The sequence below is a fragment of the Salmo salar genome, chromosome 16 (genome assembly GCF_965601325.2).
Source record: "Salmo salar chromosome 16, fSalSal1, whole genome shotgun sequence".
Classification (NCBI taxonomy): domain Eukaryota; kingdom Metazoa; phylum Chordata; class Actinopteri; order Salmoniformes; family Salmonidae; genus Salmo; species Salmo salar.
Window position 1 is genome coordinate 7,949,017 of NC_138306.1, and position 22,708 is coordinate 7,971,724.

The 22,708-nt window shown below is 43.0% G+C and overlaps 1 protein-coding gene across 1 annotated transcript in view; it reads right to left on the minus strand.

Annotated features, from left to right (window-relative positions):
• Nucleotides 1-22,708, minus strand: part of LOC106573107 (copine-8) — a 102,496-nt gene that overhangs the window by 67,083 nt on the left and 12,705 nt on the right. The window contains exon 2 of the mRNA XM_082962494.1: nt 385-425. Within this exon, the coding sequence (XP_082818620.1) occupies nt 385-425 (41 nt within the window). The remainder of the gene's footprint in view (nt 1-384; nt 426-22,708) is intronic.

Below are 22,708 nucleotides of genomic sequence, written 5' to 3' on the forward strand. Positions count from 1 at the left end.
TAATCGGCAGGGAATAAGGGAATCCTGCAACCTATGGCTGGTGTATATGACGACAATCTGTTTCTGCTCAGTCAAGTGGAGCTGAGATTACAACCTCTGACATATGCAAATGCCTGCTGATTCACAGGGGGAAGCACAAGAGAGAGCAGGAGAGCCAGAGAGGGAGGGAGAGCCAGAGAGAGAGAGAGCCAGAGAGAGAGAGAGCCAGAGAGAGCCAGAGAGAGAGAGAGCCAGAGAGAGAGAGAGAGCGAGCCAGAGAGAGAGAGAGCCAGAGAGAGAGAGAGAGCGAGCCAGAGAGAGAGAGCCAGAGAGAGAGGGAGAGATCCAGGGAGAGAGAGAGAGCGAGGAAGAGAGCGAGAGGGTGTGTGTAGGAAACCATCTTACTTGGGTCTGATTTGGAGAATGTGTCTCTGTCCAGGAGATTTCTGTAAAACAAGAATGCAAAGAAACAAGCCATTATTTGATGTTCAATATGTTATTAGGTAGTGATGTAGTCATGAATATGTAGCCTAACTACATTTTATAGCGGAGTGAAAAATAAAGCATAAAATAAAGTATCTAGTACAGCCTATAGACATTTCTCCATTCATTTCTCAAACAAATAATCAAAATGCATTTTATTTCAATTTTGACACGCCCTTTGTCAAGTCAAGACTCAATAAGTCATCAAACGTATGGCACCACTGTCTTGTCCTGCTGTAAGAACAGCCATGGAAGAGACAAGTCCCATTTCCTTCCAGGTGCACCGAGCCAGTGAGGTACCCCGGAGTTCATAAGCAGGGGGACGCAATTAGATATGCACACCATCACTTTGCATCAGAGACTCGGAGAGGAACGGCCGAGACGAAACGCCCCGGCACATCACATCAGAGTCAGTGGGAGGGGAGTCCCGGCATGCCTCGTTAGCAGTCTCCATGTGTGTGTGTGTGTGTGTATTTGTGATACATCAGCAGCAACAGGATCGGTCTGTTACTCTGTTTGGTTTCTAACTGCACTACATGCCACACTGGTTTGCACCAGGTGGTGAGTCCAGGTCCAACAAAGACAACCCAAAACCGCTCGCAGCTTGAATTCCTGCCAAATCCTATATTAAACTGCATCAAACTTTCAGGCTCTGTTTTGTTGGGAGAGGGAGAGCGTTGGTTACCACCATCATGCTAGCTAGGTGTACACAGCACGACGTTGATTGTGTGACAAGGCAGTCGAGTGGATTACAGGTCGTCTTTAGGCGATTGATCGTTAGTGATGTATCTAGATAAGCCACCCATGTTGTGCTGATCCCAGCGTGGCCCAGATGGTATCACACTATGCCTGGCTGGCTGGCCTCTTTCAGAGCACAATTAGCCCCTTAGTTGGCTGAAACCCAAAATAAGTGATAATAAGCGACGACTGGAGACAGCTCGGTCTGGGAGAGCGTGTGGGTAGCCGTGATATCAAATACCAAACGTGTTATGATTCATTTGAAAAATACCCAAAATGTGTTCTCTCCCCAGAGCCCATAGGTGGAAAGGGGTCAGGTGCAAGGAGCAGGAGGATCGTGTGTGTGTGAGATAGAACGAGAGAAAGACAGAAAGAGTGTGTGCACGTGCATGCATGCGTGTGTGTGTGTGTGTGTAACTACTCCAGCTGCCTTTCTCTCACTGACTGGTCATTCAGGGGAAATCTTTAAAAATACATTTTTCCCCACCACCCACAGTCCAGGAATTTCAGGTGGGTCGAACAGAGTGCCTCCTCACCGTTCATCAAACATTTACGAGCACAGTCCCAACACAACATCAACATTTTATTTGAAATTCCACCACTTACATCATGCAGTACTAGTAGTCACCTAACATCTCCCTTGTTCTATCCCCGAGTCTGACTTCTGTTCTAATTGTGTGAGTTGAGGGGGACCAACTTTCACCTGAGATGGCACTGGAGATGAGACAGTATCCCAAAAAGGAGTGCATTAAATATTCTTGACATTGGAGGTTGAGAGGAAAACAAAAAGGGAAAGCAAGCCCAAGAGTACAGTATAACAGCACTCTTTGACAGAGGGGCCAAGGTTGTTGGTGATATTAATCGGTCTCCCAAAGAAGCCGACTCATTATTCAAAAGGATTATGATACCACGACCTGTCACTAGCAAAGGCTATTGATGAAACGCCAATGTCTGATCATTAGACCTTTAGAGAATCAGACAGAGGCAGAGAGGAAAACCCACAGACTCAAGAGAAGCTGCTTCTGCTGCCTATGCAGGTAAAGGACACACAGCACATTAACAATAATGAGAATCACCGAACAATGAATAAGAACTTCCATTCAACATTGCCAAACTGCTGCACTGACAAAACGTCTAAATTCTCACTAATCTTTCATTCTTTAAAATCTTTCTCCTCAAGTCTCTCTCCTCACCTCCATTCAATGTTTTGTCTCTCCATTTTGAAGTATAAATGAATGAGTAACATCAGACAGAACAACCCTAAGCTTTCTATTATTCATCCCGCAAAGACAAAATCACATGTAATGGCGTTAGGCCTATGCGATATGGACAATTGCCAGAGGGGAGGATTCTTCATACACTAGCCATTGTGGTGGTTCATTTCTTTACCATCAAAATGAGGAGAAACAAACTTATCACACAAGTCAGAGTTATACTGAAACAAAATCTTTAATAGTGAGAGCTATGCAATAGTAATGGCTTGTCGACGAATCACCATTTCTAATGATCCGTTGAGAGCGGCGAGACAAAAGTACAAAGGTCTTTTATAGCCAAGATAGACCCCTTTCAACCTACATGACGATAACAGACATATAGAATGGGTCACAAGGTTAAGTTCTGTATGAAAGATACCTATAATACATAGCAGACAGTATCTGCTGTGTCAACAGTTTTCATTGTATAGACCAGTGTCTGGCCCTCCTACTCCAAACTGGAACCATCTCTCCCTGGTACCATAGAGAACAGAAACATTAACTCATGCTATGGAATGCTCTTAAGGTTTTATCACCCAAAGACATCGTAAATCTGTCAGTGTTTTCTCCCAGAGGCCCATCCTCAGTAGAACACACAAGCAATAGCTATAAAAGTACTCTATTCTGTCAAATAAAACAACCATTTAATTCAATAAAAGTATTATAACATAATCTTGCATTTCCTCTCACACCATACACACCCGTACTGTACTGTGAATATAATGTAAATGTCAAAAGCAGAGTTCTAAGAACCCACGGCAAACAACTACAGAGACAGGCCGAAGCACAGTCAAAGGTTCTTTGTTCAATTCAAAATGTAGAAAAAAGGTGACAATAGCGTAAAAATTATTTGTTTGTATGGTTCGCTTTAAAACCACTAAGCCCCCAGTTAGAAATGTATAGAAACCTACAGAGAGGCTAGTAGTTAGGACTATAAGTAACAATAGCACTACGTGTACAGGGTAAAACTACTGTAGCACAGCAGCAAGAAGTCAGACTTCAGTAGGTTCCCGGTCGAACGGTGAATGTAATTCTCAATTTCCGTTCATGTTTAGTTCGGGGGCGTGTTTGGTAATTTGTTAGGAGAGGGAGGAGGTGATAGGGATTTACAAAAACAGTCTTATAGTCAATATTCCATGCCAATCTGTAGAATCACTGCACACCATGTGAAGCAAACAAATAGTTCATGCAATTTCATGGGTGATAAGGCGTTAAGTGAAGGCAAACGTTGTAAATAACACAGTACACTTGTAAAATAGGGGAGGATAGCAAAATAGGACATGCTGATAAGTATTATAATAAACATGCTGATAAGGTAAAATGCTAATAAGGTAGAATGTCAATCTCTACTTTAAAAAGAGTCATTGATATGAGTGAAATAAACACTGTCTGACAACACTAGACCAAGTCTCTGGGGAAGACAGCATTCTGTTGTGATCAATGAGGTCAATGGCATGGGACTAAAACAGATGCAGTGTAAATCAATGGACCTTCGAAAGAGAGACATCTCTGAAGTATCAGCAACAGTGTTTTTGAAAATGAAGCTATTAATAAAGAACAGAAAAAAACACGTTCCACATTCTAACTAACTTCTGAATGACTCAAGAATCCTGTCAAGAATGATAGGACACTGCTCAAGGGAAAACAACTATTTTGTAATGGGGGAGCAAGTCGAGAAAGACAGACAGAAACAGAGAGAGAAATAACTGTCAAACAATATGTGAAAGTGACGGAGGTGCCCGCCGTCCTCTCTATCAAGTAACTAGTTAATGTCACGGAGGAGCTGGTGTGGCCTTAATGAGACCAAACGGCTCTTCTGAAAAGCTAATTAACGTAGTCACTCAGCATGACCCCCCTGGGGCTGTGGCTCTGGCCCTGTGCCACTCATACAACCTTACAGTCCTGCCACTTCACTGTTACCCTGGAAACCACCCGGTGGGGCTTGGCCTGGGATACTTCAAGGCGATACCCTGGAAACCACTTTAACCCACCATGTGGGGCTCGGCCCGGGGCCACCTGACCTGAAGGCTACACAATCTTGATCTGCGTCTGTCCAGGTCTTATACTATTTAGGCCACTGGAGCCTCTATGCTCTGGGTCTTGTACCATTTAACCTCCTGTGGTCTCTATATTATGTCCTGCAGTGTTGTTAATGATTTGCTACAGCTCTATTAGCTCACAGGCAGGTTCGTAATTACAACAGGGCTGGGGGGGCTGGGCACCCCCCATGACAAATCAGGCCTTTCCATAAGAATATAAATATCAATGTGGGCTCTCAAAATTGTCAAAGATATTGACGTTGGGCATCCCTAAGAGACATCCAGCATCCCCCAAGAGTAAATATATAATTCCAACTATGCTCACAGGTAGAGTGTGAACCACACCACTTTTGAGCAATTAAAAACATTAGTAGGCCTATTCTCAAGACTCTTGCTGGCAGTCTACCCTGAAGCAACTTGATTTTTGCCGAGCCATTGAAAAACTCCAAAAACAGATGGTTTCCTTTCTGGATCTAAACCAACTATCAAAATGACCACTGTGGAACAGTGCTGTTTCTAATCTTTAGCCTGATTCTGTACAGAGCTTAATTCACAGTATGCATCTATTAATAGGAAACAGTAACTCTATTCATTCCTACCCAGGATGACACATCAACCTGCCTCCACTAAGATCTAAAGTCAAGTACCAGCAGGTCGGTGTCCCAGCTCAATACAGCCACATCACAACACATCACAGCCTTTCATACCCTTTCTGCCCAAAGGTCACACATAATACATCTGCCTCCCTCCCGCAGCTCAGACCAGGCAGATAACAGCTTCTCAATCTAGGCTCCCGTAATGGAAACTTTCAAAATTAAAACATCTCTTACCACATGCACGTCATTTTTTTGAAGGAACACTGATCTCCAAATTCAATATCTTAGAATTAATTAAGCATAAAATACATACTGTATCTTAACTTTTGTTTGTTTTTCGTGACCAATCCAATTTTTGTGGAGGGGGTGGTTAAAGGAAAATAAACAAAAATAAATATACAATTTGGTACAGATAGAGGAAAGGACACAGGAGGACTACGTTTGGATTTGATCCCAATAGCCAGAAGTGGGAGACATACTGTAGGAAGCATTAAACTACAGAAATTCAGCCGTGGCAATATATTCAATATGAAAATAGATATTCTGCCTGTTAAAGTAACTGGGACGTTAGTCCATCTACTGAGGTCGGATTGAATTGATTTGAGCATTCTGTTAAAGTTTCTGGCAATGCTTTTATCTATGGAAGGAAATATACTGTATCTACAACTAAATATTTAAAATGGGAAACAATTGCGATTCCATAAATAGAGATGGAATCCTCCAACAGGGTCTTGAGAGGCAGTCGGGCTGAATTGATTAGATAAATACAGCTTCATCTGAAGTTATAAAATGTATCTATGATCTTCAATGCGTTTGGGAGCGATTGAGATACATTGTCTAGATATTGGAAAATATTGTCTGCATATAATGAGATGAAATTATCAGTAGATTTGAGAGAATAAATAACTTCAAGAAACTGGTAAATTAATTACAGTGCATTCGGAAAGTATTCAGATCCCTTGCCTTATTCTACTTTGTTACGTTACAGCCTTATTCTAAAATTGATTAAATCATTTTTTCCCACTTCAATCTACACACACACAAAATACCCCATAATGATAAAGCAAAACCAGGTTTAGATTTTTGGTCAAAATTAAAAACGGAAATATCACATTTACATATGTATTCAGATCTTTTACTCAGTACTTTGTTGAAGCACCTTTAAGAGTGATTACAGCCTCGAGTCTTCTTGGGTATGACGCTACAAGCTTGGCACACCTGTATTTGTGGAGATTCTCCCATTCTTCTCTGCAGATCCTCTCAAGCTCTGTCAGGTTCGATGGGGAGCGTTGCTGCACAGGTATTTTCAGGTCTCTCCAGAGATGTCCGATCGGATTCACGTCCGGGCTTTGGCTGGGCCACTCAAGGACATTCAGAGATTCGTCCTGAAGCCACTCCTGCGTTGTCTAGGCTGCGTACTTAGGGTCATTTTCCTGTTGGAAGGTAAACCTTCACCCCAGTCTGAGGTCCTGAGCACTCTGCAGCAGATTTCCATCAAGATCTCTCTGTACTTTTCTCCATTCATCTTTCCCTTGATCCTGACTAGTCTCGCAGTCCATGAGGCTTAAAAATATCCCCACAGCATTATGCTGCCACCACCATGCTTCACAGTAGGGATGGAGCCAGGTTTCCTCCAGACATGAGTTTGGCATTCAGACCAATCTTGGTTCAACAGACCAGAGCATCTTGTTTCTCATGGTCTGAGAGCCCTTGAGGTGCCTTTTGGCAAACTCCACGCGGGCTGTCATATGCTTTTAACTGAGGAGTGCCTTCCGTCTGGCCTCTCTACCATAAAGCCTGATAGGTGGAGTGCTGCAGAGCTGGTTGTCCTTCTGGAAGTTTCTCCCATCTCCACAGAAGAACTCTAGAGCTCTAGAGCCCTGACGAAGGCCAGTTTGTTCGGGTGGCCAGCTCTAGGAAGAGTCTTGGTAGTTCCAAACGTATTCCATTTAAGAATGATGGAGGCCACTGTGTTCTTGGGGACCTTCAATGCTGCAGAAATGTGTTGGTACCCTTCCCCAGATCTGTGCATTGACACAATCCTGTCTCGGAGCTCTATGGACAATTCCTTAGACCTCATGGCATGGTTTTTGTTCTGACATGCATTGTCAACTGTGGGACCTTATATAGACAGGTGTGTGCATTTCCAAATCATGTCCAATCAATTGAATTTACCACAGGTGGACTCCAATCAAGTTGTAGAAACATCTCAAGGATGATCAATGGAAACATGAGCTCAAGTTCGAGTCTCATAGCAAAGGGTCTGAATACCTATGTAAATAACATCTTTGTTCTTTATTTTTAATGAATTTGCAAAAATGTCTAAAAAGCTGTTTTTGCTTTGTCATTATGGGGTATTGTGCGCAGATTGATGAGGAAAATGTTTAATTTAATACATTTTAGAATAAGGCTGTAAAGTAACAAAATGTGGAAAAAGTCAAGAGGTCTGAATACATTCCGGATGCATTGTAGGTGTGCCAAGCTTGTAGCGTCATACCCAAGAAGGCTGTAATCGCTGCCAACAGGTGCTTCAACAAAAGTACTGAGTAAAAGGGTCTGAATACTTATGTAAATGTGATATTTCCAGGGGTTTTTTTGCAAACATTTATAGAAGCCTGTTTTTGTTTTGTCATTATGGGGTAGTGTGTATAGATTGATGTATCCAGTACCAGTCAAAAGTTTGGACACACCTACTCATTCAAGGGTTTTGCTTTGTTTTTACTATTTTCTACATTGTAGAATAATAGTGAAGACATCAAACCTATGAAATAACACATATGGAATCATGTAGTTACCCAAAAAGTGTTAAACAAATCAAAATATATTTTATATTTGAGATTCTTCAAAGTAGCCACCCTTTGCCTTGATGACAGCTTTGCACACTCTTGGCATTCTCTCACCCAGCTTCACCTCGAATGCTTTTCCAACAGTCTTGAAGGAGTTCCCACATATGCTGAGCACTTGTTGGCTGCTTTTCATTCACTCTGCAGTCCAACTCATCCCAAACCATCTCAACTGGGTTGAGGTCTGGTGATTGTGGAGGCCAGGTCATCTGATGCAGCACTCCATCACTCTCCTCCTTGGTCAAATAGCCCTTACACAGCCTACAAATGAGCGAAAACCAGATGGGATGGCGTATCGCTGCAGAATGCTGTGGTAGCCATGCTGGCTAAGTGTGTCTTGAATTCTAAATACGTTGGGTAAACTGGAACACTAGCGCGAGCCCATAGCAAATTAATGGAATCGAACGTTCGCAGAGCCTGTTTTGACTGGAGTGATGCTTAGAGTCCCATTAAAAATGTATCATTTTTTATTTTACCACTACAATCTGTTCGTCGGACGAAACTGGAAAAAACAACTTGTGTAGAAAGTAAACATCGGCACCTCGATGGTGTCAACTGTGCCTATGTCTGCGTAATGAAAAAGTAGGGAAAAAAATAAAAACGTATACTATTTCTGGTCTAGCGATCGATGACAAACGAGCTCGCTGCCCAGACTTACATAATTACAAAGAGGAGATTCTCCTGATTAAAATGGTGCCCATGTAACAGTTTTGCTTCCGTCCCTCTCCTCGCCCCTACCTGGACTCGAACCAGGGACCTTCTACACACATAGACAACAGCCACTCTCGAAGCATCGTTACCCATCACTCCACAAAAGCCGCGGCCCTTGCAGAGCAAGTGGAACTACTTCAAGGTCTCAGAGCGAGTGACATCACCGATTGAAACGTTATTAGCGCGCACCCCGCTAACTAGCTAGCCACTTCACACCGGTTACACCCGACTTGAAAAAATATAAATACACACATTGCGAGATATTTGGCGAAATAGACAGACATGCCTATATTTCCCCCATAGGAAACAATGGGAAGACCGCAGAGTTCCAATAGTATTTTTGGTTGTTTACATTTTGTTGTTTACATTTTAACTATAAAACAATGTGAGCAGGTCTCATTGCCAACAATGCGAAGCAGGCATTGTGACGTTGAACAATAAGCTGGGAATAGAACGTTCGGAAGGCGAATTGGTGCCATGGTGCTCAATAGAACTAATAGGAGCTGGCAGGGTGAAAAATGCACAAAAATAAGGCCTGTTTTTTCACGATTACTTCAAAACGATGGCAAGCAGCTGGGAAATATGGTCATATTATGAAACTGGGCTCCACGGTGGATGCAATGAACTATTTTTTATCAGAAAAGAACATTGTTAAAAATGTAATGTGTCCAGCCTACTACTATCTACACGTATTTCAGAGAACTCTCGTCTGAGTGTACCAGAGAGCAGAATAATTACTTTACGAGCGCTCAACACCCGTTGAATATGGCCGGTGTAAGTAAACGTCGGGAAAAAAGCCTAATTAAATTGTTTCCAGCAGCACATTTACAGTCACCAACACTCTGGTTAACACAAAAACTGCCTTACCAGCTCTGCTTGGGCGAGTAAAATGGTCACAGTGGTCTCATTTGTGTCTGGAAATAGCTAGCCAATGTTAGCTTGGGTGCTTGACTGCCGTTGTAAAGCCAGAACGCCCAAATCAACCCTACTCCTCGGCCCGAACGTCCAGTGTGCGCTCCGAGAGCGAAAAGGTCCGAATTTACAAACTGACAATTTTTCTCTGAATGGAAACACCATAATATTAATCAAATTAATTAAGCCAAATTTCTTAAAATCAATCCCATATACTATGTTATTACAATTATTTTTTTGAATTCTCTGGTAATGCCAATACGGAATACTATCAAATGCTTCTCAAAGATGCCCTCTGGTGGTCAAACTAGCAGTAACAGAAGAAATGGCTGAGAATGAAATGACGTGCCACAGAATACTGCAGCAGGACGCAGGATGTACCGCTGTATGACACAACTTTTAAAGGAGGAACCACTGTAGTGTCCAACAAGCTTTCTCTGCCCTTAATTAACCTTGTTCTGAAAACCTCCAAAACAAAGGTCATGTGGTTTGGTAAGAAGAATGCCCCTCTCCCCACAGGTGTGATTACTACCTCTGAGGGTTTAGAGCTTGAGGTAGTCACCTCATACAAGTACTTGGGAGTATGGCTAGACAGTATACTGCCCTTCTCTCAGCGCATATCAAAGCTGCAGACTAAAGTTACATCTAGACTTGGTTTCCTCTATCGTAATCACTCCTCTTTCACCCCAGCTGCCAAACTAACCCTGATTCAGGTGACCATCCTACCCATGCTAGATTATGGAGACATAATTTATAGATCAGCAGGTAAGGGTGCTCTCAAGCGGCTAGATGTTCTTTACCATTCGGCCATCAGATTTGCCACCAACGCTCCTTATAGGACACATCACTGCACTCTATACTCCTCTGTAAACTTGTCATCTCTGTATACCCGTCGCAAGACCCACTGGTTGATGCTTATTTATAAAACCCTCTTAGGCCTTACTCCCACTATCTGAGATACCTACTGCAGCCCTCATCCTCCACATACAACACCCGTTCTGCCAGTCACATTCTGTTAAAGGTCCCCAAAGCACACACATCCGTGGGTCGCTCCTCTTTTCAGTTTGCTGCAGCTAGCGACTGGAACGAGCTGCAACAAACACTCAAACTGGACAGTTATCTCAATCTCTTAATTCAAAGACTCAATCATGGACACTCTAACTGACAGTTGTGGCTGCTTTGTGTGATGTATTGTTGTCTCTACCTTCTTGCCTTTGTGCTGTTGTCTGTGCCCAATAATGTTTGTACCATGTTTTGTGCTGCTACCATGTTGTGTTGCTACCACATTGTTGTTATGTTGTGTTGCCACCATGCTGTGTTGTCATGTGTTGCTGCCTTGCTATGTTGTCGTCTAGGTCTCTCTTTATGTAGTGTTGTCTCTTGTCGTGATGTGTGTTTTGTCCTTTATTTAAAATGTTTTTATTTTTTATTTTTAATCTCAGCCCCCGTCCCCGCAGGAGGCCTTATGCCTTTTGGTAGGTAGTCATTGTAAATAAGAATTTGTTCTTAACTGACTTGCCTAGTTAAATAAAGGTTTAATAAAAACATCCGACGAGCGTCAGAGCCGGTGAAGTAGCATTCAATCTTTATCCTCTATTGATGCTTCACTTGCTTGATATGTTCATCTGAGGGCATAGCGGGATTTCTTATAAGCGTCCGTTTTAGTGTCCCGCTCCTTGAAAGCGGCAGCTCTAGCCTTTAGCTCGATGCGGATGTTGTCTGTAATCCATGCCTTCTGTTTGGGATATGTACGTACGGTTACTGTGGAGACGACGTCGTCGATGCACTTATTGATGAAGCCGATGACTGTGGTATTCTCCTCAATGCCATTGGATGAATCCCGGGAACATATTCCAGTTTGTGCTAGCAAAACAGTCGTGTAGCGTAGCATCCATGTCATCTGAGCACTTCTGTATTGAGCGAGTCACTAGAACTTCCTGCTATAGTTTTTGCTTGTAAGCAGGAATCAGGAGGATAGAATTATGGTCAGATTTGCCAAATGCAGGGCAGGGGAGAGCTTTGTATGCATCTCTGTGTGTGGAGTAAAGGTGGTCAAGAGTTTTTTTATCCTCTGGTTGCACATGTGACATGCTGGTAGAAATGAGGTAAAACAGATTTAAGTTTGGCTACATTAAAGTCCCCGGCCACTAGGAGTGCCGCTTCTGGATGAGCATTTTCTTGCCTTACACACCTTGTTGAGTGGGGTCTTAGTGCCAGCATCAGTCTGTGGTGGTAAATAGACGGCTACGAATAATATAGATGAAAACTCTTAGTAGATAGTGTGGTCTAAAGCTTACCATAAGGTACTCTACCTCAGGTGAGCAATACCTCGAGACTTCTTTAATGTTAGACATCGCACACCAGCTGTTATTGACAAATAGACACACACCCCCTTGAAAATCTATGATCAACAGCCAATTTGACAGACCTTGAAGAATTTAAAATAATGTCCAAAATCCAGGTGTTGTCACGATTGTCGTAAGGAGTGGACCAAAACGCAGCGGGAAAATGTATACTCATCTTTTTTATTTGAAGAAGGAAAAACAAAATAAACACGTATACAAAAACAAACGACTCCAAACAGTCCCGTCAGGTGCAACAAACACTAAACCAGGAAATAACTACCCACAAACCCCCATAGAACAAACACCCCTATAAATAGGACCTTCAATCAGAGGCAACGAGAAGCAGCTGCCTCCAATTGAAGGTCAACCCAATAAACACCACATAGAAATAGACCAACTAGAAATAACATAGAACTACACTAACATAGAACATAACCCAAACAACCCCGAGACACCCTAAACAAACACCCCCTACCACGCCCTTACCAAACTACAATAACAAACAGCCCTTTTACTGGTCAGGACGTGACAGGTGTGCACATCTCTTAGAGACTTACGCAGAAAGTCACAGCTGTAATCGCTAAAGGTGAATCTAACATGTATTAACATAAATACTTATGTAAATGAGATATTTCTGTATTTCATTCTCAAAAAATTTGCAAAAAATTTCTAAAAACATGGTTTCACTTTGTCATTATTGGGTATTGTGTGTCGATCAGTGAGAAAAAGTATATATTTAATCCATTTTGAATTCAGGCTGTAACAACAAAATGTGGAATAAGTTTTGGGGTATAAATAAGGGTTATAAATACTTCTGAAGGCACTATATCTAGACCAACAAGCTCTCACTGTAGAATTAGAAGTTTCTCCATGTTTCTCCAAATGTCAAATTTAGAAACTGCTGCTCTGTATTGTACCATTTCTCAAATTTCCAAGTTAAGGGTTAAGTTTAGGCACTCATTCCGAATGGCTAAGATAAGTGTTAAGATTTACGATAGGGTTAAAACATTAAGTTTAGGCCAGGGCCGGCGATATGGGCGGGTCTTACGGGGCCTGGCCCGCCCTACCATACCTCCTTGCCCGTTCAAATAAAATATTGAAATATTGATCATTTATTTGATTGAGATGCATGCCAACAGAAAGACACATCAATCTCAGTTAAAGCATCCGAGCGAGTGAAACAGCTCCCCTCTGTCTCAGTATATGTAGGCCGTGTATCTGATGCAGTCTGGACAGAAATAGTATGGCATGTCATACTATTTCTGTCCAGACAGCATCAGATACACGGGCTACATATAGAGGGGAACTGTTTCGCTTGCTCGGATGCTTTCTCACATTATATAGTTTCAGCAGAGAGGAAGAGGCAAAGCGAGAGGGCTCACTTTCGCCAAAATCTGTCCAGTATAAGCTCAATGCCTTTCTATGGGAATAATATGCACACCTAAGCTTGTCGCCTGCCTTTCCGCCTTTGGGACAAAGACTCCCATTGTTAGGGCGGAGACATGAGCATCTCGTCATTACATACAGATCTCTGGTTTCAACCTCTTGCGAATTGGAAAGGAAAGTTGGTGGGTGCAGTGCACTGTTAGGATGCTGGATTGCCCTAAAGTAAATTGATGTCATTAAAAATACTTCACCAGGGAGCATGACTTAGCCACAGAGGATCATTCTTAATAAAACATTTTTGCTGTGGATTGTTTCAAATCAAATCAAAGAGTATTTGTCACGTGCGCCGAATACAACAGTGAAATGCTTACTTACAGGCTCTAACCAATAGTGCAAAAAAGGTATTAGGTGAACAATAGGTAAGGAAAGAAATAAAAACAACAGTAAAAAGACAGTGAAAAATCACAAGTGTGTTCAGGAAGCCTGCGATTTGGGGTATTGTGATTGGCAAAAGGTGTATCTAACCTAGTTGCAGCTGTCACTGAAAAGTGTCTAAAATATGTGAGAAGATAACTGTAATATTTGTGTTGTGGAGAAAATGACCAGGCAGGAGACAGGAGTACAGTTGTGTCGTTTAGTCAAAACCTCTCGTACTCTACAGCCCGGCCCAATAGTGCGCATGTGCATTTCCTATTAGGTGTAGTAACGTAACACTGCAGTAATACATTACTACTTAGTAACAGCATAGTAACTAATATAAACAGATATAGATCACAGATACTTGTCACAGGATCCAACGAAAGTGGGCGGCGCTCGCTCGGTCGGGCGGCGCTCGGCGGTCGTCGTCGCCGGCCTATTAGCTGCCACCGATCGTTGTTTCTGTGTCTTTTAGTTTTGTCTGTCTGTTCCGCACCTGTTTTGTGTATGTCATTAGTGGGGGCTTATTTAATGTGTGTTTTCAGTTGGGATTTTGTGGGGGATTGTTTATTGTCCACGTTGTGTTTTCCGACAGTTTTGTCTAAGGATTTACCGGACTGCGCTCCTTGCCTTTTGTGCCGTGGAATATAAATTTTTGTGTTTTATGGGAAAGTGTTTCTCCCAGGCAAACTTTGTGTAGCGCCCTGTGTTTTTCGGCATTTGTGTGTGTCAGTTTATTAAAAGACACTTACCTCCAGCACCTCTGTCTCCTGCATCTGATTCCGCCTCTACGCCAGTCCAAATCAGTCGTGACAATACTACAATAACGTTTAAGTATAATTTTAAATGTTGCATCAAGAAGAAGTGGAGGGGGTGTGGCGAAGATATGGTGCGTCTCTCTCCAGAATGCGTGCATATGCAAGAAAGTGTCAATTTGGAAATGTCTTAATTCTGATTGTCTTAAATCCCCATGTACACCACACATTTTTTTTTCGCCTCACAAGTCAACGAAGTCTGTTTTTTAACATCTATTGTGAATTATAGTTCCTCATTATTTGAAAAATCTTTCCAAGCCTCAATCACCAAGGTGTGTGAAAGAGCAAAATATCATGATCTGATGATCCTATATATCCAGTGGAACCTGTCACGAGCTCACTGTCGCAGGAATCTCTGAGATCCTGGAATAGACTAGTTGATACAATGTTGCAAATCGGCTAGCAACAGCTTCTTCCGGCTGACCAAGTGACCATTTGAAACAATGATTTGATACAGATAGAAAGGGAGGCAGACAGGCGGAATAAAGAGATGAACGTGATTGAAAAAAACAGAATTTATCCGGATATTTTCTACTCTGTTGTTGACGATGGAAGTTATAGGCCTACTGCTGCATCTCTGAGTTTTATGCGCTCATTTCTTTAGCCGCCAGTGGATCACAGTGTATCAATGTGTCCATATGGCATAGGCTATTACTCTCGCCATAGTTTTTATTATTAACAACGTGACAATGAAATGTTATAATTGAAATCAAACTGTTCCATGAAAATACGCATATAAAAATTATCATAACTGGCATGCAGACCGGTAGAAATGGTAGGATAAATTGTAAGCTTCCCCAAACTTGAAACTCACAAGCTGCCTATGGTCTTCACATCTATTAAAAATGTATGAATGTGCAAGCTTGTGCATACAGGGCGTAGGAGGCCATGAAAAAATGTGTTAGCCCTATGGAAATCAAATGCCTGTCCAACTGATTTGTTTTGGTGCCGTGTCTGATTCAGGAACTCATTACAAATGGTTAAGGTAAGGGTCAAGGTATGGGATAGAGTTAAATACACTACATGACCAAAAGTATGTGGACACCTGCTTGTCAAACATCTCATTCCAAAATTATGGGCATTAATATGGAGTTTGTCCCCCCTTTGCTGCTATAACAGCCTCCACTCTTATGGGAAGGATTTCCATTAAATGTTGGAACAATGCTGAGAGACTTGCTTCCATTCAGCCACAAGAGCATTAGTAAGGTCGGGCACTGATGTTGGGCGATTAGGCCTGGCTCGCAGTCGGCGTTCCATTTCATCCCAAAGGTGTTCGATGGGTCAGGGCTCTGTTCAGGCCAGTCAAGTTCGTCCACACCGATCTCGGCAAACCATTTCTGTATGGACCTCACTTTGTGCATGGGGGCATTGTCACGCAGAAACAGGAAAGGGCCTTCCCCAAACTGTTGCCACAAAGATGGATTGTTAAATAGTTTAACTTGGGTCAAACGTTTCGGGTAGCCTTCCACAAGCTTCCCACAATAAGTTGGGTGAATTTTGGCCCATTCCTCCTGACAGAGCTGGTGTAACTGAGTCAGGTTTGTAGGCCTCCTTACTCGCACACGCTTTTTTAGTTCTGCCCACTATAGGATCGAGGTCAGGGCTTTGTGATGGCCACTCCAATACCTTGACTTTGTTGTCCTTAAGCCATTTTGCTACAACTTTGGAAGTATGCTTGGGGTCATTGTCCATTTGGAAGACCCATTTGCGACCAAGCTTTAACTTCCTGACTGATGTCTTGAGATGTTGCTTCAATATATCCACATCATTTTCTTCCTTATGATGCCATCTATTTTGTGAAGTGCACCAGTCCCTCCTTTAGCAAAGCACCCCCACAACATGATGCTACCACCCCTGTGCTTCACGGTTGGGAGGGTGTTCTTCGGCATGCAAGCCTACCCGTTTTTCCTCCAAACATATCAATGGTCATTATGGCCAAAAAGTTATATTTTTATTTCATCAGACCAGAGGACATTTCTCCAAAAAGTACGATCTTTGTCCCCATGTGCAGATGCAAACCATAGTCTGGCTTTTTTATGGCGGTTTTGGAGCAGTGGCTTCTTCCTTGCTGAGCGGCCTTTCAGATTATGTCGATATAGGACTTGTTTTACTGTGGATATAGATATTTTTGTACCTGTTTCCTCCAGCATCTTCACAAGGTCCTTTGCTGTTATTCTGGGATTGATTTGCACTTTTCACACCAAAGTACATTCATCTCTAGGAGACATAATGGGTCTCCTTCCTGAGCGGTATGACGGCTGCGTGGTCCCATGGTGTTTATACTTGCGTGATATCGTTTGTACAGATGAACGTGGTACCTTCAGGCGTTTGGAAATAGCTCCCAAGGATGAACCAGACTTGTGGAGGTCTACAATTTTTTTTCAGAGATCTTGGCTGATTTCTTTTGATTTTCCCATGATGTCAAGCAAAGAGGCACTGCATTTGAAGGTAAGCCTTGAAATACATCCACAGGTACACATCCAATTGACTAAAATGATGTTAATTAGCCTATCAGAATCTTCTAAAGATGGTTGAAGATATCCCCCTAGTGGTGTGGGGGCTGTGCTTTGGCAAAGTGGGTGGGGTTATATCCTGCCTGTTTGGCCCTGTCTGGGGGTATCATCGCCTCCAGTATTTATGCTGCAGTAGTTTATGTGTCGGGGGCTAGGGTCAGTCTGTTATATCTGGAGTATTTCTCCTGTCTTACCCGGTGTCCAGTGTGAATTTAAGTATGCTCTCTCTTTCTCTCTCTCGGAGGACCTGAGCCCTAGGACCATGCCTCAGGACTACCTGGCATGATGACTCCTTGCTGTCCCCAGTCCACCTGGCCGTGCTGCTGCTCCAGTTTCAACTGTTCTGCCTGCGGCTATGGAACCCTGACCTGTTTACCGGATGTGCTACCTGTTCCAGACCTGCTGTTTTCAACTCTCTAGAGACAGCAGGAGCGGTAGAGATACTCTCAATGATCGGCTATGAAAAGCCAACTGACATTTACTCCTGAGGTGCTGACCTGTTGCACCCTCGACAACTACTGTGATTATTATTATTTGACTATGCTGGTCATTTATGAACATTTGAACATGTTGGCCATGTTCTGTTGTAATCTCCACTCGGCACAGCCAGAAGAGGACTGGCCACCCCTCATAGCCTGGGTCCACTCTAGGTTTCTTCCTAGGTTTTGGCCTTTCTAGGGAGTTTTTCCTTGCCACCGTGGTTCTACACCTGCAATGCTTGCTGTTTGGGGTTTTAGGCTGGGTTTCTGTACAGCACTTTGAGATATCAGCTGATGTAAGAAGGGCTATTGTCAAGAGAATTTTCAATCCTAATGATAACTAACAATCAATAAGCTTTGACTAATCCCCAAGGTTTGTAAGACACTGGGTTAATAATAATTAGGGAATGACTCAGCTTATGCAAAAGGTTCGTACAGTTTATTCAGAGAACGTTCTGAAGTCCATAATACAGAGACATTCATTTTATAGTTCATTCCCTACTTACACACATACATCCACACAAACAGTAGATATCCTACGCACATACTTACACACAAACAGTAGGTGAGTTGTATCCCTCCCCAGAGTTCTCACCACTGTTTATCACTACCCAGCGCTGTCCATTGCATTCCCCCGAGATTAGAGAATCCTTGAGAAGTACTCCCTGTCCTATCATAAGTCTCTCAGAGTTCTAGCCAGGTCGAGTCAAACACAGTTTTAATTGTTCTCGGTATTTTCTTCGACACACACACACACACACACACACACACACACACACACACACACACACACACACACACACACACACACACACACACACACACACACACACACACACACACACACACACACACACTTCTCTTCCTCACAGGTCTCTACTGAACCTTATGGGACTTACATTTAGTACTTTAATTATTCATTATACATGCTACAAAAACTAATAATCACTAATAGTTAGGTTTCAGGGTAGAATTATTGAATCATTACATTTAAACATATAAATCCCTTATCAGATATATAAATACATTTGATTTGATAAAGCCATGACATAATTTTCTGGAATTTTCCAAGCTGTTTAAAGGCACAGTCAACTTAGTGTATATAAACTTCTGACCCACTGGAATTGTGATACAGTGAATTATAAGTGAAATAATCTGTCTGTAAATAATTGTTGGAAAAACGACTTGTGTCAAGCACAAAGTAAATGTCCTAACTGACTTGCCAAAACTATAGTTTGTTAACAAGAAATTTGTGGAGTGGTTGAAAAACGAGTTTCAATGACTCCAACCTAAGTGTATGTAAACTTCCGACTTCAACTGTAACTAGGCAAGTCTAGTATGTCATTGTATGCTGTAGTGTTAAGATTTCCCTTCACTGGAACTAAGAGGCCTAGCCCAAACCATGAAAAACAGCCCCAGACCATTACTCCTCTTCCACCAAACTTTACAGTTGGCACTATGCATTGGGGCAGGTAGCGTTCTCCTGGCATCCACCAAACCCAGATTACTCCATCGGACTGCCAGATGGTGAAGCGTGATTCATCATTCCAGAGAACGCGTTTCCACTGTTCTAGAGTCCAATGGCGGCGAGCTTTAAACCACTCCAGCCGACGCTTGGCATTGTACATCTTAGGCTTGCTCGGCCATGGAAACCCATTTCATGAAGCTCCCGATGAACAGTTCTTATGCTGACGTTGCTTCGAGGCAGTTTGGAACTGAGTGTTGCAACCGAGAACAGACTATTTTTACACACTCAGCGGTCCCATTCTATGAGCTTGTGTGGCCTACTACTTCGTGACTGAGCAGTTGTTGCTCCTAGACATTTCCACTTCACAATAAGAGCACTTACGAGTTGACCGGGGCAGCTCTAGCAGGGCAGAAATTTGATGAACTAACATGTTGGAAAGGTTGCATTCTATGACGGTGCCATGATGAATGTCACCGTGTTCTTTGGTAAGGCCATTTTACTGCCAATGTTTGTCTATGGAGATTGCATGGCTGTGTGCTCGATTTTATACACCTGTCAGCAACAGGTGTGGCTGAAATAGCCAAATCCAGTAATTTGAAGGGGTGTCCACATACTCTTGTATAGACAGTGCATTTGGAAAGTATTCAGACCACCTGACCTTTTCTACATTTTGTTTTTTTGTTAAGTTAAAGCCTTATTCTCAAATGGATTAAATCATTTTTTCCCCTCATCAATCTACACACAATACCCCATAATGACAAAGAAACAACAGGTCCCTAGACATTTTTGCTAATTCATAAAAAATAATAAACTGAAATATTACATTTACATAAGTATTCAGAACCTTTACTCAGTACTTTGTAGAAGCACCTTTGGCAGCGATTATACCCTCAAGACTTCTTGTATATGACACGACAAGCTTGGCACACCTGAAATTTGGGAGTTTCTCCCATTCTTCTCTGCAGATCCTCTCAAGCTCTGTCAGGTTGGATGGGGAGCGTTTTTCAGGTCTCTCCGGAGATGTTCGATCGGGTTCAAGTCCGGGCTCTGGCTGGGCCACTCAAGGACATTCAGAGACTTGTCCCGAAAAGTAGAAGTGGCTATCTTGGCTGTATGCTTAGGGTCATTGTTCTGTTGGAAGGTGAACCGTCACCCCAGTCTGAGGTCCTGAGCGCTCTGGAGCAGGTTTTCATGAATGATCTCTCTGTACTTTGCTCCGTTCATCTTTCCCTCGATCCTGACTAGTCTCCCAGACCCTGTTGCTGAAAAACATCCCCACAGCATGATGCTGCCACCACCATGCTTCACCGTAGGGATGGTGGCAGGATTCCTACAGATGTGACGCTTGGCATTCAGTCCAAAGAGTTCAATCTTGATTTCATCAGACCAGAGAATCTTGTTTTTCATGATCTGAGAGTCCTTTCGGTGCCTTTGGTCAAACTCGAAGCGGGCTGTCATGTGCCTTTTACTGAGGAGTGGCTTCTGTCTGTCCACTCTACCATAAAGGCCTGATTGGTAGAGTGCTGCAGAGATTGTTGTCTTTCTGGAAGGATATCCCATCTCCGCACTATCAGATTGACCATCAGATTCTTAGTCACCTCCCTCACCAAGGCCCCCCCCCCCCCGACAGATTTTCATGTGAATATTCTAAAATCTGCATATAAAACAATATGAGCATTTCATAGTTTCCTTTATGAAAATTTGGCACCAGACAACCTGACCGAGAATACATTTACGGGACATTTAAATGCATTCAGATCTGACTTGGCACAGCCAGCACCATCAAACTTGGGATATTGGCCAAATGAGCCACATTTACATGTCCTGAAAAACAGCCTATAACAAATTACAAAAAACATATTCCTTGTATTTCAATGTGTAGCATATGCTAAACTTCATAGCCTATTTTTTTTTTTTTTTTTTAGGATACTTTTCTAAAACAATGACTGTCCACCTCGCGGTTCACCTGTCAGAGATTTGAGCACTAAATGCATCAGGGCATTGCATGTATAGGCCTTTAGGCTCAGGTATCTACTGTATGATATTAGAGAAGCTTAGGCCTATCCCAAGAGAGAGAAAGAAATGCATGTCACCGGCATATCTCAATGTCAGATGGCTACTGCGTCTGCTATACAGATATAGACTTGCAAAGGAGGTTCATTTGTTCATTTTCAATCACAGTATTTTGCATAAAGATAAGCATTATATTGCTATATTGCTTTTTTCCATCTCCGTAACATTGCAAAAATCAGAAATGTTCTGTCCAAAAATGATGCAGAAAAATGTATCCATGCTTTTGTCACTTCTAGGTTAGACTACCGCAATGCTCTACTTTCCGGCTACCCAGATAAAGCACTAAATAAACTTCAGTTAGTGCTAAATATGGCTGCTAGAATCCTGACTAGAACCAAACAATTTGATGATATTACACCAGTGCTAGCCTCCCTACACTGGCTTCCTGTTAAGGCAAGGGCTGATTTCAAGGTTTTACTGCTAACCTACAAAGCATTACATGGGCTTGCTCCTACCTATCTTTCCAATTTGGTCCTGCTGTACATACCTACACGTACGCTACGGTCACAAGACGAAGGCCTCCTAATTGTCCCTAGAATTTCTAAGCAAACAGCTGGAGGCAGGGCTTTGTCCTATAGACCTTCCTTTTTATGGAATGGTCTGCCTACCCATGTAAGAGACGCAGACTCGGTCTCAACCTTTAAGTCTTTATTGAAGACTCATCTCTTCAGTAGGTCCTATGATTAAGTGTAGTCTGGCCCGGGAGTGTGAAGGTGAACGGAAAGGCACTGGAGCAACGAACCGCCCTTGCTGTCTACCTGGCCGGTTTCCCTCTTTCCACTGGGATTCTCTGCCTCTAACCCTATTACAGGGGCTGAGTCACTGGCTTACTGGTGCTCTTCCATGCCGTCCCTAGGAGGGGTGAGTCACTTGAGTGGGTTGAGTCACTGACGTGGTCTTCCTGTCTGGGTTGGCACCCACTCTTGGGTTGTGCCGTGGCAGAGATCTTTGTGGGCTATACTCGGCCTTGTCTCAGGATGGTAAGTTGGTGGTTGAAGATATCCCTCTAGTGGTGTGGGGGCTGTATTTTAGCAAAGTGGGTGGGGTTATATCCTGCCTGTTTGGCCCTGTCCGGGGGTATCATCGGATGGGGCCACAGTGTCTCCTGACCCCTCCTGTCTCAGCCTCCAGTATTTATGCTGCAGTAGTTAATGTGTCGGGGGGCTAGGGTCAGTCTGTTATATCTGGAGTATTTTTCCTGTCTTATCCGGTGTCCTGTGTGAATTTAAGTATGCTCTCTCTAATTCTTTCTTTCGCTCTCTCTCTCTCGGAGGACCTGAGCCCTAGTACCATGCCTCAGGACTACCTGGCATGATGACTCCTTGTTGTCCCCAGTCCACCTGGCCGTGCTGCTGCTCCAGTTTCAACTGTTCTGCCTGCGGCTATGGAACCTTGACCTGTTCACCAGATGTGCTACCTGTCCCAGACCTGCTGTTTTCAACTCTCTAGACACAGCAGGAGCAGTAGAGATACTCTCAATGATCGGCTATGAAAAGCCAACTGACATTTACTCCTGAGGTGCTGACCTGTTGCACCCTCGACAACTACTGTGATTATTATTATTTGACCATGCTGGTCATTTATGAACATTTGAACATCTTGGCCATGTTCTGATATAATCTCCACCCGGCACAGCCAGAAGAGGACTGGCCACCCCT